Raw genomic sequence first — 24982 nt, forward strand, 5'->3', positions numbered from 1 at the left:
CATTTTTATTATTTTTTCAGAGCAATAATACACCAATGGTACATAACACAAGTGTTGACAATATGAAGTTTTCCATAAAATAAACATCTTGGCATGATATCTGACAGCCTCAGCATCACATTTGTAGACTCCTCACCATACAACATTAAAATAAGGATTCATTTTGGGCAGGATAGCTAAACACCATATGCCAAGAGACAAACCTGTTGGGCTTATTTACATCAACAGAGCTTCTGCTGCCCCCTGCTGGCTAAAAGTGGTTTTTTGAAGTCTTAATGAGGAGGTTATCTGTTCCATTTTATACAATTCTCTTACTTTTTGGATCCATAAGTCATAGGCAGGTGGCTCCAACTGCATCCACCTGATTGTAATGCATTCAGGGCTGCTGTAAAAAGGACATTTAACAGATATACTTTGGCCCGTCCTTGCAAACCATCTGGTATAATACCAAGTAACGCAACTGTAACATCCTTTGGTATAACGTCTGGGAACATTTGGTTTATAGCCCTGTACACTTCATCCCAAAAGTTTTGAAGTTTGAGGCACGACCAAAATATGTGTGTATGATTGGGGACCGCTGAGCCACAGTTTCTCCAACACAAGCTTGGTACTTTAGGATCCATCTTGGAAACTACATCTAGGGTCCTGAAATGTCTGCGAATAATTTTCCATTTATATTCCCGCCACGTATTTGAGTTTGTGACTCTATGTGCCTCAGTCCAAACTTCCTCCCATGTTTCGTCAGAAATTATTCTGGCCTCTCTGCCTCCCATCTTTGTTTTGTCCAAGTGGTTCGTTAAGGTTCATTGACAGAAATACACTATATAACTTTGTTATCAATTTTTTATCTCCTCCCCCTTTCTGGTAATGGATTAGGAGGTTTTCTGTTGGTGTGGGATTTAGTACTCTTTCCCAGTCCCAGACAAAAAAAGAGCGCAACTGTAAATATCTAAAGAAATCATTTTTCTGGAGATGAAATTTCCTACATAACTCTTCAAATGACATAAAGTTGTTCCTGTCGATCAACTGATGAAGAAATGTAATCCCCTGTTCAGCCCATTTAGAAGACGTTTTGTCTAAGGAGGAGGTTGTGTTTCTGAACGACCCTACTGGAACTGGATGCTTGGTCGGTTCTGCTCCTTTCAAACAGAACCATTTCAGAATTACAACTCGGATTTAAGCAGTTCCGTTAGGTTAAAACTGGACCCAGCAGGTTCTGTTCGGTTCGAAACCCAGATCCTGCTGCAGGTTCTTTATGTTCACCATTTGAACGTGTCAGTGACGTCATCACGGCTTGGTTCGCAGCTCTGAGGTTCTGATCCGGTCAGCATCATACAGAACCAGCCGGGGCTTTTGCTTTGAAGGGACCGGAAAGGGCTCCGAAGGTTACAGCAGCTTCCGGTTTCTCTGGAGCCGCAGGTCCACGTCAGGGTGAAGTAGAGCCGACACAAACAAGCCGGAGCAGGACCGAACCGAACCGTGGCACCATGGCGGACGAAGCCACGCGCAGAGCCGTGTCGCAGATCCCGCTCCTGAAGACGCACGCGGGCCCGCGGGAGCGCGCGCTGTGGCCGCAGCGGCTGAAGGAGGAGTACCAGGCTCTGATCCGGTTCGTAGAACAGAACAAGGCCGCCGACAACGACTGGTTCCGGCTGGAGTCCAACCCGGACGGCACGCGCTGGACCGGGACCTGCTGGTTCGTACACGAGCTACTGCGCTACGAGTTTCGCGTGGAGTTCGACATCCCGGTGACGTACCCGGAAACAGCGCCGGAAGTAGCGGTTCCGGAGCTGGACGGGAAGACCGCCAAGATGTTCCGAGGCGGGAAGATCTGCCTGACCGAACACTTCGCCCCGCTGTGGGCGCGCAACGTGCCGCGCTTCGGGCTCGCGCACCTCATGGCGCTCGGGCTCGCGCCTTGGCTGGCCGTGGAAATCCCGGACCTGATCAGCAAAGGTCACGTGGTCCACAAGGAAAAGCCGCGTGATGTGGCGGAGTGACGTCAGAGGTGACATTAGTACAGGGTTCCGGTTCTGGAACTGTCAGCCGGAACCAAAGTCCTACAGAAACAACACTTCCGGTTCTGCTGTGAGAATGTGATTCTACAGAAAATAAAGTTCTGGTTCTGAGTATCTGTCTGGTTCTGTTACTACACACTGGGTCATGCAGGCTCCTCAGATGGTTCTGGAGTTCTTTAATCTGTTCAGTTTCTGGATAACAGAACCGGCACCACTCTATGAAACGGGCCTGGTTCTGGATCTGCAGGTTTTTTCCTCAGTCAGGTTCTGAGTCCTGGTTCAGAACTAAAATTGTTTCTTTCGCACAGGAGAGGTTCTGGTACCAGTAAGGTACCAGTAAGGTTCTGGTACCTTACTGGTACCAGTAAGGTACCAGTAAGGTTCTGGTACCTTACTGGTACCAGAACCTCTTTGCTCAGGAAGTCCCACCCTTGTAGTGTGGCAGAATCAAAGGGTTCTGTTGAAGGTCCAGAACTTTTCTGATTGAACTCGTTGGGATCTGGAAAAGGAACACATAAGGTTCTGAGAACTGGGCCCAACCCACCTCAGAGTGAAAGGAGGTCCGATGAGGTCAGAGCTGGAGCCGGTCCCTGATTGGTGGAACCTGACTGTGATAATAATGATGAGCAGCAGGAGGCGCTGGTTCCCCAACAGAGTTTTATTAAACCTGTTTGACAGACAGGATGTAAAAAAGTAGCAGCTGCTCAGTACACCTGGATAAGCCCCGCCCACTCCGCTACAGGCCACACCCCATTTTCTATGACGTTGCTAGGCGACGACTTCCAGTCCCAGCTCTTCACAGGGACGCTCCAGGTGGCGCCGTAGTTCGCCATCACGTAGTCCAGCGTTTCACATGGAACACGAACTTTGACCTCTAGGAGCTCCGCCCAGCACAGGGAGAATGAAGGGAAGATGTACCTGGAGAAGAAGAAGAAATATTATTCACATTCAGACAAACAAGACCAGAGAAGAAGATGGCGGACGGCAGAGAGCTGCGCCACCAGGGGGCGCCTTCAGGAATATGAACTCCTGCTGACATGATTAATCTATGGATCAGAACCAGCGGATCGGAACCACAGGATTTTAAGGTAGCTGTAGTTAAACCTTCACATACATTACAGACAAACCTGTTCTGATCTGAGATCCTGGACCAGGAGGTTCTGGTTCTGTTAGATCAGGGTGTCAAACTCCAGTCCTCCAGTCGCTGACCTGCAGGTTTTAGATGAGCCACAGGTACAAAACCCTGGAATGAAACGGCTTCATGACCTCCTGGTGTAGATCAGTTCTCCAGAACCTTAACGACCTCGTTATTCTGTCCAGGTGCTGCAGCAGAGGCTCATCTAAAAGCTGCAGGACCTCCAGGTCTGGAGTTTGACACCTGTGTGTTAGATGGGCATGGAGACAAACAGGAAGTAGAACTCTTACTTGAACTTCCTGCCGCTCTTCGCCTGCGTTCCTCCGTTCCACACGACGTCTCCGTCTCTGTAGAAGAAGAAAATGTCCAGTTTGACGTCCTCGCCCAGGAAGGACAGCTCCAGACTGTCCTCCACCTGTCCTTCAAAATAAAAGCAGACCACGCTTCAGTCTAAATCCAACCGACCGGGTCCGACTGAGAACAGAACCAGGACCTTTCCGAACTGGTGTTTGAGCGACATTCCGACATTTCGGAACGCCGCCGTGATTTGGGGCCGGAAGTCAGAGATGAAGATCCCGATGTCAACGTCCCGACTGTAGGAGATGACGCCGCACTGCCGGAACCACCCTGCAGGGGGCGGCAGAGCCAGAGGAAAGGTGACGGGCCAGCCCAGTGGTTCTAGTGGAGGCGGGAACCAAAGTTACCTAGACAGGTGCCGCTGCTGATCCAGAACGGGACGTCCAGCCGGTCCAGGGTCTGCGCCGCTAGCCTCAGCAGCGCCTTCGCTTTCCTCCGGAACTCCACCGCCGCCGTGGATGAGTCGTCTGGGTAGAGCTGCACATGGAGAGAGAGAGAGAGAGAGGTCACATGACTCCGCACCTGGCTCACCTCAGACAAACCCACCTGCAGGAAGCTGCGGGCATCATGGTAACGGCACTCCAGGAACCGGGCCTCCTGCCGCTGCACCAGGAAGCGGGAAATGTTGCGCGGGACGCGAACGTCCAGGCCGTCCACGACAGTCAGCAGCAGCTCCGGCCTGCAGGGGGCGACACAAACGTGATGTCACATCCAGATGACGTCACAGTAACATGACCCCCACCAGGAGGCGCTGACCTATCGTAGGCCCCGGCATGGCGCCCGTAGTCCAGCAGCCTAAAGGGGGCAAAGGTCGGGTCGGCGGCGGCCTTGAGACGCAGGACGCCGTGCCACAGGTAGCCCCCGCTGCGCTCGTACAGCAGCACCACCTGCAGACAAGGACAGGTATTGCAGCAGCCCGACACCTGCCAGAACCAGAACCGGCAACACCTGGACCCACATGTATGATGTAACCGTGGAGACGGAACAGGAAGTGCAGCGGGATCTCTTCTCCTGACAGGGTGTCCAGGCTGGCCAATCGGGGGTCGCGACCTCTCACCTCCAGCAGCTGGAAGCCCTTCTGCTCAGCAGCCAATAGGAAGCCAGGCTGCACAGAGACGGAGGCGTTAACAGGAAGCCGCGTTCTCCAGCAGGAAGCCGGACCCTGAAGGCGGCACACTCACGCTGAGCTGCCATTGGCTGGCCGGCAGAGCGAAGGACGTGATTGGCCGGCCGGTGCACAGGAAGCTGCAATGCGGCTCGCGCCTCACCCGGTCCCGCTGCCGCAAAGCATCCTGGGAAAGCAGAGCGAGCGCGGCGCTGTCGGCCAGGAACAGCGGCAGCCGAAAGAACTGGGCCAGCGCCAAGAACTTCTTCAGGTTCTGCTGTAGACAGAGGAACCGGGTCAGGCTGAGGCGGAGCTGGACCGGGTCGACGCCAGTTCTGACTCACCCATTGGACCTGGCTGGATGTCACATGACCTGCGGAGTCCAGCAGGTGGAGGCCCGGTTCCTGCAGAACACACAGAACCATTAGTCTGGGTCCAGTTGATGATCAGTCCAAGTCTGACTGAACCGAACCCGTCTGAGGGTCCAGAACTTCACTCACAGTGCTCCACGGCTGGTTCTGCACCAGAACCAGTCCAGAACCAGGACTGACTCAGTTAGAGCTAGGACTTCCTGCTGCCAACCCGTTTGGGTCCATGTTCAGTCCTGTCACCGGGTCAGAACTTTGGGTTGTTCACTTGTTAAATTAAAGCGTTCAATTAAAATGATCTGGGCTTTGACTAGGCCATCCCAGGCATCCTAAGCCTGTCCTTTCGGTTCTGCTGGTACCTTTTGGGTCGGATTTCCGGGTCGGTTCTCAACCTGCCTTTTGTCCACGGCCCCCCCTAGTGGTCTGCGAGGTACTGCATGTAAACAACTGTTTACAGCTACAGCTAGCTTAGCAACGATTGTGTCATAATGAATGGAAACACTATTCCACAGCCAACAGCGCCCCCTGTGGGCCAGCGAGTACAGGAGGAGTTCATGCCTCCACCTCTACCGTGCAGCACCAGCAGGAACCAACAGTACTGTTCTGATCGGTCCAAATTCCTGAAACAGAAGAGGGGGTGAGGCAGAGGACCTGGACCGGAACCACTGGCCCGTCAGCTGGAACTCCGGAATCTTTCAGGATCAGCATCGGACCGTGACTCAAGTGACCCACTTCAGGCCGAACCTGGACTCTCTTTAACAAGAAACATCTTACCTGAGCGGGGAGTCCCGCCCCTCACCTTGCTGACGTAGTTCCGGTAGTAGTAGAGCTGGAACAGCAGGAACGCGCAGCTGCTGGCGAGCAGCAGCACAAACACGAAGGTCCGGTTCACACGAGGCATCCGGTACCGAGCCGTTCATGACGTCACAACCGAGCTATCCTAACGCGGCTACGGCAGGAAACACCGCAAACCGTCCGCCGCCATCTTTAATGTTCAGCAGAGAAGAAGCTGCTCATTTCCTGCCAGCCCCTTCACAGTAAAAGTCCCGTCTTCCTGTTTGAATGAAAATCATTTTAGCGACTTCATGCATCAGACGACTGAATTTGTCTTTTCGGTTTCCTACCGGAACTCCTGAGGTGGATCCAGCCCGTCCCTGGTTCTGATCCAACACGCAAAGGTTCTGGAAATGTTACTAAACCCAAAAATTACGGCTAGTGGGTTCATAAATACATCTATTCATTCATTTCGGTAACTGGAAAATAGACTCAAAATACCTGTGCGTGTGTAATACTGGATTTGTAATCCATAAGCATCTTTGTGTGTAACTTTGGATGGTTGCATCTGTGAAACATGATTAGTAAACCGCAAAAAGAAAATAACTCAGTTTACTTGTCATATATACAGATATGAAGAAATGACGAATACAAATTAAAATGGCACACACCAATTACAATTTCTACAAATATAACATTTCTACACACAGATTCAACCTCACAAATCTGATCAATAGGAATTCAAACCTTCTCCTGCGCCCAAATATTAAATAAGTAGCACGAGTCTCCAGATACACACAGATCGGTTTCGATGCACGGGGATTTTTGAGACTTATTTCAGCTTCCAACAAACTCCCAGCAAAAATCAGATGTCCCAGCTTCACACCAGCATTTAAACGCACCACTTATGCACAAATCTGAGGCGTAGGAGATTTGAATTTGTAAATATCTACAAAATGTGACATTTGTAGAAATTGTAAATGTGTGTGTGTGTACTTTTATTTTGTATTCGTAACTTTTTATATTTGTGCATTTTACCACATATTTACAAGTAAACTGAGTTACGCACAATTTTTTTTAGGGTTTACAAATCATGTTTCACAGATACAACCATCCAAAGTTACTTATGGATTATAAATCCAGAATTACACACACACAGGTATTTTGAGACTATTTTCACTCCATATTATTATATTAATTTATCAATAAAGCTCCAGATTTTATTTATTTCACCTTTACTCTCATTCAGACATGAGGTTTCACTTTAAGAGTAAAATGCTTTTCCACACAAAACAAGTTGACAGAGACTAGAGTCATATAGGGCACAAGCAGCTGGCCCGGTTCTGGTCCAAACCGCAGCAAGATCATAACAAAAAGTTCTGGAAGGAACCAGAAAGTATCTACTTAATAAGTTGGAACCACTACTGATTTCTAAATGACAGCAGTAGAAGGAACCTGAGAGCAGAAGGTGGTGCAGGGTCAGAGGTCATGTCAACCTGGGAAGAACCCAAGAGCTGTCGCCATCATCAGCAAGAGGTCAGAGGTCACATTTATTAATGAACAGGGTTTATTTCTGGAGGAGTACCTGAGTCTGTGTGGGGAAGGAGGCCGGATGTAGTTCTGTTCCTGCAGATTATAATCTGCTCAGAAAATGAATCCCACCACACAGCAACGCTGGTTCGATTCTGCTACCGGTCGGAACCAGGTCCATTTTATCACAGAAAGGTCAGCAACACGCACAGGTCCTACGGCAGCAGTGCGGACCGGCAGGACGCAGCCGGTCCTCACTGCTATAGTAACCCGTCCCGTCCCCTCACACACAGAAACAAGATGGCGGAGCACAGCAGCCGCTGCGGCTCCTCAACCAGGCGGGTTCGGTAGAATTTTTCGGGACTTTGTTGAACCCCGTTTATCCCGTCCGAACCGGATTCATGAACTCCCCGAACCGGCTCTGACGGCCCGTTCCCCGGCTGGTTGAGTCTGTCCGCCGCCTGAAGCCCCGATCACCGAGAAGGTAGGAGCTGTTAGCCTAGCTGCTAGCTGGCCTCTTGTTTTGGTTCCGGACCGGCGTTTGGACCGAAGCGAGGACGGTCCGGGACAGGTCCCGGTCCACCAGGACCTGCTGACAGGATCCGGAGTTTCCTGCAAGTAGAGGAGGCGGATTTTTGAGCGCTGGTTCCGGGAAAAACCTGGAATGAGTCGATGCGGTGTTAGCAGGAGCTAAAGCTACACAGTAGTACTGCTGTAGTACTACTGTAGTACTGCTGCAGTGTAGTATCAGAGGACTGCTGTAGTACTGCTTTAGAACTCTTATATATTTAATTGTTGAGATACGGCTGTAGTACTGTTGTAGCACTGTTATATATAGTACTAGTCTAGTACTGTTATGTATTTCACTGCTGTAGTACTTCTGTAGTACGGCTATAGTACTGCTGTAGTACTGTTACCTAGCTGCTATAGTACTGCTGTGTAGCTGCTGTAGTACTGCCGTAGTACAGCTGATGTTGCCTCTAGGGATGAGCCATCAGCCAATCAGCTGCCTGCTCAGTAGTCATGTGACCCATTAATAACGTGAATCTGCAGCACGGTGCTTCCGGTGGATGTGGAGGCTTTTATTATGTAGTAGTTGGACAGGAAGCGGTTGGGAATCGAACCCGGGACCATTGAATGGACCGTCTGAGGACAGTTTAGTCTGATTTCATATTCCTTTATTTAACCCCGTTGAGATCTAGATCTCATTTTCAAGAGGGACCTGAGCAAAAACATGGCAATTTAAAAATAAATATTCAATATGCTAAGAAACGCTGTTACCATGGAAAAACATTTACATCGAAATCAGCAGGAAAATAATTCGGTGCAGTTTTGCATGACATATTTGTCATTTGCAACATGGCCGACCATTGGGAGGTTTTCATTGGACTATGCTAACTCCGCCCTCCTCTCAGTAGCCCCGCCCAGCTCAGGGCAGAACTTTGTTCTGATTGGGTCCTTAGCGGCCGTCTGTTCCAGGTTAGGCCTGTGGCGATGGACCTTACCAAGCTCCGCCCACAACCGACCCACGTGACCGCAAGTCTCACAAACAAAGCCTGGTTGTTTCTAGGTAATCATGACTGATTAGTGCATCATTTCTAGCAGATTTTCACAATATATCAGCTACTACATGGACAGAGGAACTAACAAGTTCATGTAAAGGTAAAAGGTATAAAGGTAAAGGCAAATCTTCTGAAGTCGGGATATAATTCATTTAATTTCACATAATTACCGCGGTAGAAGCCATTTGTTTGTTAAAACAACAAATGATTTGCCTTTACCTTTACAGAGCTCTTTGGTTCCTCCTATCAGTCTGTAGCTTCTCATATTGAGGTCAAAGTTCAGATCTACCATAACTGACTGACACCTGCTGGCCTCAGGTTTGCAACCAGCTTGTGACTGAGAAACCAGTAACCTCCTCCCAGTTGATGACATGAACTTGTTAGTTCCTCTGTCCATTTAGTAGCTGATATATTGTGAAAATCTGCTAGAAATGACGCACTAATCAGTCATGTTACCTAGAAACAACCAGGCTTTGTTTGTGAGACTTGCGGTCATGTGGGTCGGTTGTGGGCGGAGCTTGGTAAGGTCCATTAACAAATCAATTAATCGCATGAAAAATTAAAATGATCGACCCCATGTTTTAATTTATCGGCTTTATCGTTTCTTCCTGCCGTTGCTGACACTGGTGCTCTCCGCTGACCCTCCCTTCCTCACTTCCTGAGGTTGAATAAAGCATCAGGTAGTCGGATATCTCTGTCTAAATCTAATGATTATTGAAAGGCAATATAGTTTACAAACTTCATAATCTGCCCTCTTTTTGTTGAATGTAGTTTTTATTTCCATTTGGTTTTATGTTGTTTAGTTTTAATTCATGAGGTTTTTTTTGTTAATGGAGACTGAGAGTCCATTTTATTTTGGTTTTTGGTTGATTAGTTTATTTTGTTTACCAGTTCCAGTGCTTAGTGTTCTTTTCAAAATAAAGTAGAGCTATTTTTCAGGACGCTTGCATTATTATGTCATTACATTACATCAGTTTAAAAACGTCTTCAAACAATATTATGATTTATTGCAATAATTTTTGAGAAAATTAATTGCTCAGCAAGATTTGTTATCATGACAGGCCTGATTAGGGCTTGATTGTTTTGAATCAGGACATGGGTTGGTTCTGTTCTGGTTCCGGTTCTGTTGGGTTGATCAGCCATCATTGTGTTCTATAGAAATGAAGAGATTAAAGTCAGAACTGTGTTCCTGATGGAAACGCTGAGAGGATTTAATAACCTAATTAATAATCTGTATAATCTAATGGAGGTCTACTACCGGGTCGCCCATCAGAACCGATCTGCTCGGCCTACTGGACAGCCCACGAAGAAGCCCACTGGCTGGAGGTCAGAGGTAGGCCTGTCACGATAGCAAATTTTGCTGAGCGATTAATTGTCTCAAAAATTATTGCGATAAACGATAATATTGTCTGAAGACCTTTTTACACTGATATAATGGAAATGATGTAATAATGATGTGATTTCCTGCCAAAGATAGATACACTTTATTTTCAAAAGAATATTTAACACTGGAGCTGATAACAAAATAAACAAAACAACCAAAAACAAAATGGATTCTCAGTCTCCATTAACAAAAAATGTACTTGAAAAAAAACTAAACATAAAGCCAAAGTGTAAATAAATACTGCATTCAACCAAAAGATTATGAAGTCTGTATATTATGTTGCCCTTCAGTAATAATTAGATTTAAATAGAGAAGATGGGAACATCGACTACCTGATGCAATAGTTCACACTACATGATTTTTTGCTCCTATTTTTCTCCTTATGACAATCGTAGAACATCGGCCGTTGCTTACGATTTGGTAACCGATCATCCTGTAGTTTATGGTGTGTTGCGGTCGTTGCCGCTCCGATCCAAATTAGGTTTTTCCCCGACTAGGATCTTAACGCTTCCTGTTGAATGTGACAGGTAGCCAATCAGAAAGCCTGGATTCCCTCTATGCTTTCTGAGGGGAAATTACTTCAGGGAATCCCAAACAGCTGACACGGGGCAACCCAGATGATATGTGGAAACAACATTAATGTTTATTCAACATGCAAAGAATATAGAAATGACAAGAGGAGGAGTTGGAGCTAAATTGCTACCGCAGTTGATAAACCCGGTAACTTTTCAGCTGTTCTTCGTTAACGTGACATAAATAGGTTCTAATGATTTTCATTCAGTCAGGACTTTACGCTGACACTAGCCACATGCATTGCAGGTAGATTGTAGTAAAGCTTTGATTAATGCCTGGTTTTAAAATTAGTTCACTGAACTTGTAGCCATTATTTTGTGCCCATTGTTGGACACCACAGGGCAGGACCGAACCGATCGAACCGTTATACCTAGGATTTCTGTCGGCTAATGTGTGATCTGTCAGGTTTTAAAAATGGGCCGACAATCGGCCGACAGCTCTAAGATCGTGTCGTCTGCGCTGGGCTTTACACTGAGGAAATGAGGTCAGAGGTCAGTGGAGAGCACCGGAGTTGAGCCTTTTTTCATTCAGTGTCATCAACAGAAAGAGAAAAAGGCTGGAAGAGACGATAATGCCGATAATTGAAATGACGTCGATAGTTTTAATTTATCGTACGATTAATTGATTAATTGATTTATCGTTTATCGTGACAGGCCTAGTCAGAGGTCACTGGACATGATGTCAGCTGGTTCTGGTTCTAGTGGTTCAGGTTCTGGACTGGTTCTGGTTCAGCTGGTTCTGGTCCTGTGTGTGTAACCCGGTCAGTCAAGCCTGCAGTGCTGCAGCAGAGCATTCTGGGAGGAGGGGGGTGCTGTGCTCCCCCTCCCTCTCTGCCTCTGTCAGGCTGGCTCCTGATTGGCTGCCGGCCGATCAGCTGACCCGCTCCAGTCGGAGACGGAGGCTGATGGAGGCGACAGCGATGGGGTGAGCTGCCATTTTCTCTTTCTTTATCCTCCGTCCTCCATCCCTCCATCTGCTGGGGGGTTCATTGTTCTCCGGGGGATGTGGGAGGGAGGGGGGGGGTCTGTCTGCAGCTCTAATTCATTCATTCATTCATTCATTCATTCATTGATGCTCCCTGATGGAAACGGGGCGGGGGGGTTTAGATGATGGAGGGAGGAAAATGGCCGCCTGCTGGGGGGGTGGAGAATCAGTTCCTATTGATCAGAGCCGTGACATCATCAGTATTGATCCGGTGATAGGTTCTGGTTCTGATGTCAGTGTGTAGGAATCAGAACTATCCAGAACTTTCTGTAGAGACCCGGTTCTGCTGCAGGTTCTGGTTATGACCCAGAACCAGATCCGCTGCAGAGCATCATTCAGAGGACACATGAACTACCTCGTTACCACGGTAACCTCTTGTTACCGCGGTCACTGGTTCTAGTTAGCAAATCCTTCAAAATAAAAGCCAGTTTTTTCCAAGTGAAGATGTTGAACTAATGTCTAACAGCTGTGGGTTGACCTTTGACCTGTGCGGCTTAGGTCTGAGGCGGAGCGTCCATCATGGCGGCGGCGTCCTATGACCAGCTGCTGAGGCAGGTGGAGGTGCTGAAGATGGAGAACTCCAACCTGAGACAGGAGCTGCAGGACAACTCCAACCACCTGACCAAGCTGGAGACGGAGGCGTCCAACATGAAGGTAGGAGGGGGCGGGGGTCTCTGTCTCTCTCTCTCTCTCTCTCTCTCTCTCTCTCGCCCTCTCTCTCTCTTACCCCAGGATAGTCCTGAGCTGTTTTCGGCCAATCACGCGCTGCGCTGTTAGAAAGAGCTTTTTGTTTAGAGTGGGATGTCTCTTTGTGTGTGGCTCTTTGGAAGGGATAGAAAAATCAGCCAGAGTGAGCGCTCTGTCTGTGTCTTTTCTTTTCCTTGCTGTGTTCCTCTGGGTCTGGTTCCTGGTTCTGACCTGGTCTGGGTCGACCCGGTTCATCTCTCTGTGGTTCTAGTCTCTGGCTCCTTGTTGTTTCGTCCTTCCTGTCTATGGGAACTCTGACTTCCTGTTTCCTGTTTGCTGCTGTGTTAGGGTGTGTGTTATTATCCCAGTGTGTGTGATGGTTCTGTCTGAGCGCTGCTGGCTGATTGTGGTTAGCCCCGCCTCCTGCCTCGGCCCCACTTCCTGTCACTTCCTGTCTGGGATTCCCAGCCAGTCAAGGAACGCTGCTCTTTGTGTCCAACAGGAAGTGCTGAAGCAGCTGCAGGGCACCATAGAAGAAGAGTCCGGAGAGGCGTCCGGCTCCCAGCTGGAGCTCATAGAGCGACTGAAAGGTGAGGAGAACTGGGTCGGGCTGCTGCGGGCCTGGTTCTGGTCCCGACAGCTCCCTCACCGGGTTCTTCCCTCAGAGATGAGTTTGGACCCGGCCGGCTTCAGGACCAGAACCAGGGCTCCTCCACCTCCTTCGTCGTCCTCCAGCTCTGCCTCCTCTTCCTCTGGAACGATGGCGGGAGCCTCCGGGGGATCTGGGGGGCCCGGGGCCCAGGGGCCGAACCCGGCCGCCTTCCCCAGGAGAGGAGCTCCGACTGCGGGGAGAGAAGGCCACGACCGCTGCCTGGAGGAGCTGGAGAAGGAGAAGTACTGACTACTTCACACTACTACACACTACTACTGACTACTACACACTACTCTCTTTACAGAAGGCTCCTGTTATCAGATGAACTGAATTGTAACCCTGAATCAAACCAATTCTTCTAGATAATAGATAATGAAAAAAACAGTTAGAACCTTGTTGAGAGCTTTCTGTTTTAGAGGCGGCGCTTTTACAGTCAATACGGTAGTGGTAAAAAAAACAACAACCAATGGCAGCGCGTGTTTAGCCGTACCAGGTAATACGTTCTAACCTTCTCCAACCGACCGCTAAACTTTGTAACAAGCAGTTAACTAGGAAAACACACAGCGGGCAAGACGAGGAGACGAAGAACCGAAAACTGAGGCGGAGAAGTCCAGCCGGGTGAGACTGAGGACAGGACAGAGAAGAAAACTGAGGTGGAGAGGGTTAAACCTACACAAGTAGAAACAGAACAAATATGGCGGCGCCTAAGAACAGAGTATTTAATCCGGATGGACAGAGTCGGTCACTGAGCCCGTCTGATCAGAACCCGAGGCAAAGCAGAAGCAAACGGACCCACAGAAACCAGAGCTATGGCCTGACCAGCAACGGTTAGTACCGAACCCGAGGGTGGTGGGTCAGTACCGAGAGTTCTGGGTCAGCACAAAGGGTTCTGGGTCAGGTACCGAGGGCTCTTGGTCAGGTACAGAGGGTACTGGGTCAGGTACCAAGGGTTCTGGGTCAGGTACCGAGGGTTCTTGGTCAGGTACAGTGGGTTCTGGGTCAGCACAAAGGGTTCTGGGTCAGGTACCAAGGGTTCTGGGTCAGGTACCGAGGGTTCTTGGTCAGGTACAGTGGGTTCTGGGTCAGGTACCAAGGGTTCTTGGTCAGGTACCGAGGGTAATGTACTCTGACTCTCCTGTGATTGGCTGCTGGCTCTCCTCAGGTCCCTCCTATTGGCTGAGCTGGAGAAGGAGGAGAAAGAGAAGGACTGGTACTACGCTCAGCTCCAGAACCTCACCAAGAGGATCGACAGCCTGCCGCTCACCGAGAACGTAAGCAGTCCCAGTGCATGCAGGGAGATGTAGTAGTGATGAGCACAGAGCATGCTGGGAGATGTAGTAGTGATGAGCACAGAGCATGCTGGGAGATGTAGTAGTGATGAGCGTCTGTCCGTACCAGTTCACGCTGCAGACAGACATGAGTCGCCGTCAGCTGGAGTTCGAGGCTCGCCAGATCCGCTCAGCCATGGAGGAGCAGCTGGGGTCCTGTCAGGAGATGGAGAGGAGAGCTCAGGTAGGACAGGTCACCTGGAGGTCAGCTGGACGACGTGGGACAGTGTTGGTTCAGACTCATCTCATGAGCTCTCTGTGTGTGTGTGTGTGTGTGTGTGTGTGTGTGTGTGTGTGTGTGTGTGTGCGTGTTTTCAGGCTCGTGTGTCTCGTATTCAGCAGATAGAGAAAGACATCGTGAAGCTGGGCACCCGACTGCAGGTAAGCTCATCTGTTGCTTGCTCAACTGTGTAGCAGTCACCTGTTAGCTGACCAACATGGCCTCTCTGCAGGTGGAGGGCGCTCAGAGTGCAGGGGATAGTGGTGGATTGGCTGTAGCTCAGGTGAGAATGCAATTCAGAGGTTACTACTACATTAGTAACCTCTGATTGGTTAATTGTTTGTTCCTCCACCATGTTTACTTCCTGGTTTCCTCTTCCAGAGCTCCAGCAGCCGATTGGACCAGGAGTCTGCTAATGAGACGAGCTACTCAGTGCCTCGACGAATCACCAGCCACCTTGGAACAAAGGTGAGTGTATGTGTGTGCACAGCACAGGTGTGTGAAGGGCCGAGCGAGACTAGGCTCTGTGTCGCCCCCTGCAGGTGGAGATGGTGTACAGCCTGCTGTCCATGCTGGGGACTCATGACAAGGACGACATGTCGCGCACGCTGCTGGCCATGTCCAGCTCGCAGGACTCCTGCATCGCCATGCGCCAGTCTGGCTGCCTGCCGCTGCTCATCCAGCTGCTGCACGGCAACGACAAGGACTCCCTGTTGCTAGGTAACCACCGCAACCCACAGCCTCCGACCTTGTGCAGACTCCGCCGTCGGTGTTCACGCCTGTTTGGTCGCCTAGGTAACTCTCGCGGAAGCAAGGAGGCACGAGCGCGGGCGTCTGCCGCTCTGCACAACATCGTCCACAGCCAGCCAGACGACAAGCGAGGGCGACGCGAGATCCGGGTTCTGCACTTGCTGGAGCAGGTCCGCCATTACTGCGAGGCGTGCTGGAGCTGGCAGGAGAGCCACGAGAGGGGCGTCGACCAGGAGGACAACCCCAGTGAGTCCGGTGACATGACCAGGTGCCGCACCGTGTAGCATAGTGCAGCACAGCGAGGCAGCTGGTCATGTGCATAGAGCAGGGGTGGGCAACTCCAGGTCTGGAGGGCCAATCTCCTGCAACTTTTAGATACATCTCTACTTCAGCACACCTGAGTCAAATAATGAGGTCAGTAGAAGGACTCTGGAGAACCTGAGTGTTCCTAGGAAATTATTCAGCTATTTGATTGAAGCGTGTTGAACCTGAGAGACATCTAAGATTTGCAGGACAAGAGACCTCGAGGACCAGGATGGCCCACCGCTGGCATAGAGCACTGCAGCATATCGTAGCGTAGCATCTCTCCGCATAGCGCTGTGTAGCAAAGCTCAGTGTAGCATAGTGCTGCGTAGCATAGCTCAGAGTAGCATAGCGCTGTGTAGCATAGCTCAGTGTAGCATAGCGCAGAGTAGCATAGCACTGCTTAGCATAGCTCAGCGTAGCATAGTGCAGAGTAGCATAGCGCTGCATAGCATAGCTCAGTGTAGCATAGTGCTGCGTAGCATAGCTCAGTGTAGCAAAGCGCTGCATAGCATAGCGCTGCATAGCATAGCTCAGTGTAGCATAGTGCTGCGTAGCATAGCTCAGAGTAGCATAGCTCAGAGTAGCATAGCTCAGAGTAGCAAAGCGCTGCATAGCGCTGCGTAGAATAGCTCGGAGTAGCATAGCTCAGAGTAGCAAAGCGCTGCATAGCATAGCGCTGCGTAGCATAGGGCTGCGTAGCATGGGGCTGCATAGCATAGCTCAGTGTAGCAAAGTGCTGCGTAGCATAGCTCAGAGTAGCATAGCGCTGTGTAGCATAGCTCAGAGTAGCATAGCTCAGAGTAGCAAAGCGCTGCATAGCGCTGCGTAGAATAGCTCAGAGTAGCATAGCTCAGTGTAGCATAGCTCAGAGTAGCAAAGCGCTGCATAGCATAGCTCAGTGTAGCATAGTGCTGCGTAGCATAGCTCAGAGTAGCATAGCGCTGCGTAGCATAGCTCAGAGTTGCATAGCTCAGAGTAGCAAAGCGCTGCGTAGCATAGCGCTGCATAGGATAGCGCTGTGTAGCATAGGGCTGCGTAGCATAGGGCTGCGTAGCATAGAGCTGCGTAGCATAGGGCTGCGTAGCATAGGGCTGCGTAGCATAGCTCAGAGTAGCATAGCTCAGAGTAGCATAACTCAGTGTAGCATAGCTCAGAGTAGCAAAGCGCTGCATAGTGCTGCGTAGAATAGCTCAGAGTAGCATAGCTCAGAGTAGCAAAGCGCTGCATATCATAGCGCTGCGTAGCATAGGGCTGCGTAGCATAGGGCTGCATAGCATAGCGCTGCATAGCATAGCTCAGTGTATCAAAGTGCTGCGTAGCATAGCTCAGAGTAGCATAGCGCTGTGTAGCATAGCGCTGCATAGGATAGCGCTGCGTAGCATAGGGCTGCGTAGCATAGGGCTGCGTAGCATATTCGTGTCCTGATGTGTGATGTCTTTGCAGTGCCGTCTCCTGTAGAGCATCAGATCTGCCCAGCCGTCTGCGTTCTCATGAAGCTGTCCTTCGACGAGGAGCACCGCCATGCCATGAATGAGCTGGGTGGGTTCTAACCTGGTTCTGACCGGGTTCAAACCCGGTTCTGAATTGGTTCTGACCCGGTTCTGTGTCCCTGCAGGAGGTCTCCAGGCGGTGGCGGAGCTGCTGCAGGTGGACTGTGAGATGTTTGGGCTGAGCAGCGACCACTACAGCGTCACCTTGAGGCGATATGCTGGCATGGCGCTCACCAACCTCACCTTCGGAGACGTGGCCAATAAGGTGACAGCAGGGTCCTCCGTAGAACACAATAGAACCGCCTTTATTGTCCCTGAGCAGCCAATGATGTGCTGCCGTTTCCTATCAGGCCACGCTGTGCTCCATGAAGGGCTGCATGAGAGCCATGGTGGCCCAGCTCAAGTCTGAGAGCGAAGACCTGCAGCAGGTACGTTCAGCTGCTCCAGGAGGTAGATAGGGCCCGCTGCTCCGAGAGATAGACAGTATCTTGCTGTTCCAGGTGATAGCCAGTGTCCTGAGGAACTTGTCGTGGCGCGCTGATGTCAACAGCAAGAAGACGTTGCGTGAGGTCGGCAGCGTGCGAGCGCTGATGGGCTGTGCTCTTGAAGTGCAGAAGGTACAAACAGATGCTCACCTGATTCCAGAGCTCTACTGAGCATGCTCCGTCTGCCTCTTCTCATCACTCTTCCTGGTGTTGCAGGAGTCGACGCTGAAGTCCGTACTGAGCGCGCTCTGGAACCTGTCGGCCCACTGCACGGAGAACAAGGCGGACATCTGCGCTGTGGACGGCGCTCTGGCCTTCCTGGTGGGAACGCTCACGCACCGCAGCCACACCAACACTCTCGCCATCATCGAGAGCGGCGGAGGGATCCTGCGCAACGTCTCCAGCCTCATCGCCACCAACGAGGCGCACAGGTAACCCCGGTGCTCCTGAGGAGGCGGGGCACTGTGGCAGGAGGCGTGCTGAATCCCTGTGTCTCGTCTTGCAGGCAGATCCTGCGGGAGCACGGCTGCCTGCCGACTCTGCTGCAGCACCTGAAGTCGCACAGCCTGACCATCGTGTCCAACGCCTGCGGCACGCTGTGGAACCTATCGGCGCGGGATGCCCGCGACCAGGAGACGCTGTGGGAGCTGGGGGCCGTGGGCATGCTGCGCAATCTCATCCATTCCCGCCACAAGATGATCGCCATGGGCAGCGCCGCCGCCTTGCGCAACCTAATGGCCAACCGCCCCGCACGCTACAAGGACGCCAGTGTGGTGTCGCCCGGCGCCGGCGCACCATCGCTCCACGCCCGCAAACAGAAAGCGCTGTTTGAGGAGCTGGACGCCCAGCAGCTGTCAGAGACCTTCGATAACATCGACAACCTGAGCCCCAAAGCCGCCAACAGAAAGGGGCGGAGCTGCAACGGCGCTGGAAGCAGCACCACACGCTCCTACACCAACACGCCGGTGCTGTCCAGCCCGAAAGGCAGCGAGGGAGTGAAGAGAGCAAGCGAGGAGGTGGCATACGCACGGCCGGCGTTCCCGCCCAGCGTGCGCGCCTCCAGTGATAGCCTCAACAGCGTGACCAGCACTGATGGCTACGGCAACCGCGGCAAGACCAAACCGTCCTCCGACGTCTTCTACTCCTCTGACGAGAGCGCCGCCAACAAGTGCTGTGTCTACAGGAAGTACCCGGCGGACCTGGCACACAAGATACGCAGCGCCAACCACATGGCAGACGATGATGGCGCCGAGCTGGACACGCCCATCAATTACAGCCTGAAGTACTCAGACGAGCAGCTGAACTCGGGACGGCAGAGTCCGAGCCAGGACGGCGAGCAGGACACCCGGCTGCGCCGTGGCAACAGCAGCGAAGCTGGACAGAGTGGCGGCCGCATGGCGGCAGGGCAGCCGCCACGTTACGTCGTCGTCTCTGCAACATCCTCCTATGGTGGTGACGCCGTACCAGAGCAGCCGATCGATTATAGCCTGAAGTATGGAGATGAGTCGGCGCGCAAAGAGACTGCCATCCCCTCCCTAGCTCCTCCCACTTCCTCCTCCACCAACAAGCTCCGCAACCTGCCAGCCACCGCGCACTCTGAGGTCAAGAGCAACCAGGAGTCAACGCAGATTTACTATGTGGAGGATACGCCCATCTGCTTCTCCAGGGGTAGCCCCCTGTCCTCTCTGTCCTCTGAGGAAGATGAGGATGCTGATGTTGTGAGGAAGAGTAAAGGCAGCGGCAACGACTACCCGACACTTCCTGTCAGCGAGAAAGACGCTCAGGAGCAGCAGCAACGGCAGCAGAAGGAGGCCGAGAGTCAGACGTCGGCCGTGCCATCCACAAGAGGACGAAGGGGCCACCACCACCACCACGGCCACCATCATCACCATCACCACCACGTGACCTCATCGTCAGGCGCCAGGACCCCCAAAAGCCCCCCAGAGCCGCCGTACGCGCAGGAGACACCACTGATGTTCAGCCGCTGCACGTCGGTCAGCTCGCTGGACAGCTTCTCCACGTCGTCCATCGCCAGCTCGGTGCGCTCCAGCGAGCCGTGCAGCAGCGAGCCGAGCGGCGTGGTGAGTCCCAGCGACTTGCCTGACAGCCCGGGTCAGACCATGCCGCCCAGTCGCGCCAAGACTCCGCCGCCGCCCGCCCAGGGCGATGCGCCGACGCAGGGCGCCAAGAAGGAGGAGGAGGGGGACGTGCTGCTACACTTTGCTACGGAGAGCACACCGCACGGCTTTTCCCGTGCCTCCAGTCTGAGCGCGCTCAGTCTGGACGAGCCGTACATTGCGGCCGAGATGAAGGAGGCGGCAGCGGCGGGCGGCGAGGAGACGAAGCCAGTGCCTCTCAAGCCCATTCTGGACGAATCTGATGATGACAACGAGATCCTGGTGGCGTGCATCAACATGGCCATGCCCAAGTCCTCCCAGAAGCCCAAGAAGCCTCCGCCAGCAGCGCCACGGAAACCCAGCCAGCTTCCTGTCTACAAGCTCCTCCCACCGCAGAGCCGGCCGCCGCCACCGCAGAGGAAGGAGGTGCCACCATTGCTGGAGGAAGTGCCCCGTGTTTACTGTGTGGAGGGAACGCCGCTCAACTTCTCCACCGCCACGTCGCTCAGCGACCTCACCATCGACTCGCCACCCAACGAGGAGGCAACTCCGCCCCCGTCGGCCCCCAGAACCCGGCCGGCGGTCCCTGAGGGCGAAAATGGCGACGACATCTTGGCCGAGTGCATCAGCGCCGCCATGCCCAAAGCCAAGCCCCGCAAACCAATCAGAACACCAGACAGTGGCCAGGCCCCGCCCCCGCCCATGTCTCCGCCAACACTGCCGCAGATGAAGAAGAAACCCACCTCCCCCGTGAAGCCCATGCCTCAGCGGGCGCCATATGGTGTCGTCGCAGCGACAGCCACCAAACCCAAGCCGGGATTCGCCTTCGACTCGCCTCGCCACTACACGCCCATCGAGGGGACGCCATGTTGCTTCTCACGCAACGACTCGCTGAGCTCTCTGGACTTCGAAGAAGACGAGGCCGGTGAGAAGGACGGTGAGGACAGAAAGAGCAAGGAGGAGGAAAACAGGAAGCGGAAGCAGCAGACAGTCGCCATCTTCCCCCGCACCAAACTGCCGGCCAATCAGACGGTGGCGGACGAGAAGCAGAAGTTTGCCATGGACGACACGCCCGTCTGCTTCTCCAGGAACCCGTCACTGAGCTCGCTGAGCGACATCGACCAGGAGAACAACAACAAGGAGTTCGCCCAGCCCCCGCAGCACGAGGAAGAGGAGGAGGAGGAGGAGGAGGCACTTCCTGCTGCTGGACAGGTGAGACAGGAGGGACAAGTTGGGACAGGAGGGACAAGTTGGGAGGGGTCAGCAGGTTTCTTCCTGTGCAGAAGCAGGGGAACATTAAGCAACCCAAAGTACCCAGCATTCTGTTCCTCTCTCCGCTGGGCTTCACTACTTGGCTGACTGAAGCCTGGCATTAACTCCAACAGGCATCGGTGGACCCTGACATGCCAACTCCAAGCTTGGCGTGCGCCAGTGATGATCTAATGGCATCGGCACACCGGCGGTGCTGCCACACGGGTTTATCACAAAATCCCACTTGCGAGCTGAGACTGCAGCCAGAGAACAAAACCACCATGTGAAAATAAATTATTTTTACACGTGTTTAAGAAAACATTCAACTTAAAGTAAGCAGACCTTACAGCAGCCAAACTTTAATGTTCCAAAGGAACTGCAGCCCCCCCCTTATTACTGCCAGGCCCCCTGTCATCCTGTAAACGGCCTCCAGGGGGCAGTGTTGCCCCCATTGAGAAACACTATGTTAGTAATTGAATTAATTCCCAACAAGCCCTCGTCCACTGAACACTGAGAAGGAACAGCCCGTTCCCTTACATCGTTCCTTCAAAGCCTCCATTGATCCCGTACAGCGAGGGAGGGTTAGGGGTAGATTGGTAGGGTTAGGTAGGTATAGGGAGGAGGCCGGCTGCATTTAGACACACCTTCCCAGAGATCCAGGTGACCAACCTGAGCTTCAGACCAAAGGCTGTTCAGCTGCTGCTGAGGTTGGGAGAGTGCTGATTCAGCTTTTAGGCGGCCTGTCAGCACACATCGCCAGGGAGGAAACTGGAGGGTTGGAGTCTTCCTCATCATCCAACAGTGTGAGGAGGTCGGAGTTAACATCTGCCTCCGTTTGGAATCCCCCTGTCTCCATCTTCCTCCATCATGCCGGCCCAGTTCCTAGAGGGACTCACCTGGCGAGAGGCAGCTAGCTACAGCCGCTATTGTTTCCCTTTTAAAGGGTTCTGCCCTAGTGGCCTCCATCTGAGCGTGATCTGACAGGAGAAGGAGAAGACATGCAGCAGATCGGGCCGGGGCTGTGAGGACAGCTTCAGTCCTGTACAGCTAGCACTAAGCCTGCCTGGACGCGACATAAACATTAGCTACTCTACTAATTAGACAGTCACTGAGGCAAAGTGATCAAAAGCCTTACAGAAAGGTTGAGTTTATCAGGAAAACCAGTGGATCTGGGGCTTAGCTAGTCTGAAGGATGTCTGATGGTTCCCTCTGTCCTCCGCAGGTGGAGTCGAAGCCCCGCCCCCCTGCGGCTAGCGGCTACGCCCCCAAAGCGTTTCACGTGGAGGACACGCCCGTCTGTTTTTCCAGGAACTCGTCCCTCAGCTCCCTCAGCATCGACTCGGAGGACGACCTGCTGCAGGAGTGCATCAGCTCCGCCATGCCCAAGAAGAAAAAGAAGTCCACTGCACCACCCGATGCCACATCTCCCACTGCCACGCCACCCGCCACCGTGCTGCCCGCCGCCCCTGTTCCCTTCGCCAGGGCAGATGAGGACATCCTGGCGGAGGAGGAGCCCTCGGAGGCGCCCCGCAGTCCGCCGTCTCCGGACTCTGAGTCCTTCGACTGGAAGGCCATCCAGGAAGGAGCCAACTCCATCGTTAGCAGCCTGAACGCCGCCGCCTCGGCCCTGTCCCGCCAACCGTCCTCGGACTCCGACTCCGTCCTGTCCCTGAAGTCCGTAGGCTCGCCTTTCCACCTGCCGGCGGCCGGCCGGACCAATGAGGACGACGAGGCAGCGTTGCAGGTCAAGCGCTGCGCCCGCATCCTGAAGCCTGGCGAGCGCAGCAGCCTAGAGGCCAAGAGGAAGGAGGAGGAGGAAGAGGAGGAGGCGAAGGCCCTGCGTGGGGGGAAGAAGGTCTACCGCAGTCTGATCACAGGAAAACCCCGGGCGGAGCCCGCTGCCAGGGGGCGAAGCAAACCCCGAGCTGCCGCTGCCGCCAAGGCTCCAAGAGGCGCCGACTCTGCCGACAGAGGGGGCGGGTCCTCTCATGACTCCACCCCTTCCCGGACCTCTGCGCCGGCCAATCAGAAGGCGGGAAAACTGTCTCAGCTGCCGCGTACTGCCTCTCCAGGAAGTGCCTCGTCATCATCTTCCTCCAGAGCCGCCAAGACCGTGCCGAAAGGCGGCGGCCTCCCCCGGAGCGAATCAGCCTCCCGGCTCGTCAGCTCCGCCCCATCCAGGAAGCAGAAGGCGGAGCCAGAGAAGCCAGCGCTGGTCCGCCAGTCAACCTTCATCAAGGAAGCTCCGAGCCCCACGCTGAAGAGGAAGTTGGAGGAGTCTTCCTCCTCCGCTGCCGTGGAGCCGCAGTCCAGCCCTGAGACGCCGCTTCCCCCCGCCACCCATCGCTCGCACTCAGAGAGCCCGTCACGCCCGCAGGAAGTAACCTCATCACGTATAAGCCGCACCGGCACCTGGAAGCGTGAGGCCAGCAGCGGCGGCTCCGGAGTGAGCGGCGGGAAACACTCGACCTCGCTGCCGCGCGTCGGCACCTGGAAGCGGACTGGAAGCTCCTCCTCCGTGCTGTCGGCGTCCTCAGAGTCCAGCGAGAAGGGACGGAGTGAAGACGGTGGCCGCAGTGACGCCAAGGGGACATGGCGGAAGATGAAGAGCGGCGGTGAGTCGACGGCTGCCAAGTCGGAGGACGTCTGGGTCCGCCTGGAGGATTGTCCCGTTAACAACCCGCGCTCGCCGTCCGCCTGCTCAGCGCGCTCACCTACCGCCGCCAACGCCCCGCCCGTCATCGATAGCCCCGCCCCCTCCAAGATCCCCTCTTCTTCCTCTTCGTGCTCTTCCAACCTCAACCTTCGGCGGAGCTGTGAGAGCCTGGAAGAGCAGGCTCCGCCCCCTCCTGACCGCCAGCAGCAACGCAGCCAGCAGCGCAGCGGCGCCGTGGCGGCGCGCGTCAGTCCATTCAACTATACGCCCAGCCCCAGGAAGAACGGCACCGAGCTAAGCTCCGCTCCCTCGCAGCCTGCCGGTGGCACGTCGGCCCCACCGGCGCGGCCCTCGCTCATCCCCACCCCCGTGACCAAGAAGCGAGAGCCGAAGGGCGGAGACGGTGGCGGCGGCGAACGCGGCTCCTACATTGTCACGTCTGTGTGAGTCTGGAACAGGAAGTGATGTCTGGGAACTGGAACTGTACTGGAAGTGATTCAATGTTTTGGCTCCGCCCCCATCCTGCTGCTGCTTGATTAGCTCCTCCCACCTGCCTGAGAGGAACCTTTCTATGTTTTTATACCACTGATCTGTAGCGCTTAGCTCCGCCCCCTGCCCTGCATGGCCCCACCCCTTCAGAACAGCGTTCCCATGGCGACCTGAAGGTGATGATATTGATGTTTCTGGTAGCTGTAGCGTCTGGAAGGTTTGATTCTGAACACAGCCCGGTATGTTGTACGGTACCAGAACCAGAACCTTCGGGCCGGGTCTGATTAACCCACTAACCTTCGATCCGATCAGGTCCAGTTAAACTACTGATCGGAACCTTTTGGACCTGTACCCAACAAAACTGGCTTTGTTCAGAACCTGATGCTTCCTGTCCTGTCGCCATGGAAACGAGTAACACTGTAAAGCGTAAGTTATTGCTGTAAACTGCAGCTAATTTAACCGATTGAGCTGCAGCAGAGACTCACTGCAGATGATCAATAAAGTTCAACACAAGCTGCGTCCTGCGTCTCTTTTCTCACCTGGTGACCCGGCCGCCGCCCCTTTAACGCCACGACCCGGCTACGGCGCCGCCGCCCCTTTAATGTCCCGACCCTTTAGCGCCGCCTGGGAACACCTGCTGGTCTTACAGGAAAAATACTACTTTTGAAATTAAAGGTTATTTTTGAGTTTTAGTTTTCTTCAGGTTCAAAAACAAACTTTATGGCCCCAATTTAGCTCCATAAATGTCTCATTAAATAACA

The 24982-nt window shown here is 53.2% G+C and overlaps 3 protein-coding genes across 6 annotated transcripts; 2 read left to right on the plus strand and 1 right to left on the minus strand.

Annotated features, from left to right (window-relative positions):
• The first annotated feature begins 18 nt into the window (after positions 1 to 18).
• ufc1 (ubiquitin-fold modifier conjugating enzyme 1) lies at positions 19 to 2130 on the plus strand. Its single transcript, XM_023338112.1, has one exon. The coding sequence runs from the start codon at positions 1488 to 1490 to the stop codon at positions 1998 to 2000; it is 513 nt and encodes a 170-aa protein (XP_023193880.1). The 5' UTR covers positions 19 to 1487; the 3' UTR covers positions 2001 to 2130.
• Positions 2131 to 2661: 531 nt separating this feature from the next.
• On the minus strand, positions 2662 to 6026 carry fktn (fukutin). Of its 2 annotated transcripts, none has more exons than XM_023338537.1 (10): positions 5783 to 6026; positions 4960 to 5019; positions 4692 to 4889; positions 4469 to 4615; positions 4267 to 4397; positions 4057 to 4189; positions 3858 to 3987; positions 3647 to 3780; positions 3444 to 3568; positions 2662 to 2936 (listed from the first exon to the last, which is right to left on the minus strand). In XM_023338537.1, the coding sequence occupies exons 1-10, from the start codon at positions 5882 to 5884 to the stop codon at positions 2723 to 2725; spliced, it is 1374 nt and encodes a 457-aa protein (XP_023194305.1). In that variant the 5' UTR covers positions 5885 to 6026; the 3' UTR covers positions 2662 to 2722. The 2 variants fall into 2 exon arrangements, with proteins under 2 accessions (XP_023194305.1, XP_005813506.1); XM_005813449.2 differs by having other exon boundaries at positions 4692 to 4892; positions 5783 to 6025.
• Positions 6027 to 6939: 913 nt separating this feature from the next.
• On the plus strand, positions 6940 to 24740 carry apc (APC, WNT signaling pathway regulator). 3 transcript variants are annotated; one of them, XM_005813447.2, is made up of 18 exons: positions 6940 to 7771; positions 12289 to 12444; positions 12980 to 13067; positions 13143 to 13371; positions 14292 to 14400; positions 14528 to 14641; positions 14776 to 14838; positions 14910 to 14960; positions 15059 to 15145; positions 15220 to 15397; positions 15473 to 15673; positions 17177 to 17272; positions 17349 to 17488; positions 17574 to 17651; positions 17724 to 17840; positions 17925 to 18139; positions 18214 to 21037; positions 22299 to 24740. In XM_005813447.2, exons 2-18 carry the CDS (start codon positions 12310 to 12312, stop codon positions 24177 to 24179), a joined length of 6606 nt encoding a protein of 2201 aa, XP_005813504.2. In that variant the 5' UTR covers positions 6940 to 7771; positions 12289 to 12309; the 3' UTR covers positions 24180 to 24740. The 3 variants fall into 3 exon arrangements, with proteins under 3 accessions (XP_005813504.2, XP_023194304.1, XP_005813503.2); XM_023338536.1 differs by lacking the exon at positions 6940 to 7771 and adding an exon at positions 9869 to 10182; XM_005813446.2 differs by lacking the exon at positions 6940 to 7771 and adding an exon at positions 11394 to 11730.
• The last annotated feature ends 242 nt before the right edge of the window (positions 24741 to 24982 follow it).

Source organism: Xiphophorus maculatus, chromosome 8, assembly GCF_002775205.1.
Source record: "Xiphophorus maculatus strain JP 163 A chromosome 8, X_maculatus-5.0-male, whole genome shotgun sequence".
NCBI classification, from domain to species: domain Eukaryota; kingdom Metazoa; phylum Chordata; class Actinopteri; order Cyprinodontiformes; family Poeciliidae; genus Xiphophorus; species Xiphophorus maculatus.

Bases quoted from the DNA above. Each gene is read 5' to 3' on its own strand.
- ufc1 (XM_023338112.1), top strand. From the start codon at position 1,488: ATGGCGGACGAAGCCACGCGCAGAGCCGTGTCGCAGATCCCGCTCCTG.
- fktn (XM_005813449.2), bottom strand. From the start codon at position 5,884: ATGCCTCGTGTGAACCGGACCTTCGTGTTTGTGCTGCTGCTCGCCAGC. The intron at 4,616-4,691 runs GTGAGTGTGCCG...GTCTCTGTGCAG, and splicing joins CCAGCCAATGGCAGCTCAGC to CCTGGCTTCCTATTGGCTGC. The intron at 3,781-3,857 runs GTAACTTTGGTT...CGCCCCCTGCAG, and splicing joins CAGCAGCGGCACCTGTCTAG to GGTGGTTCCGGCAGTGCGGC.
- apc (XM_005813447.2), top strand. From the start codon at position 12,310: ATGGCGGCGGCGTCCTATGACCAGCTGCTGAGGCAGGTGGAGGTGCTG. The intron at 13,372-14,291 runs GTACTGACTACT...GGCTCTCCTCAG, and splicing joins GAGGAGCTGGAGAAGGAGAA to GTCCCTCCTATTGGCTGAGC. The intron at 18,140-18,213 runs GTAACCCCGGTG...CTCGTCTTGCAG, and splicing joins GCCACCAACGAGGCGCACAG to GCAGATCCTGCGGGAGCACG.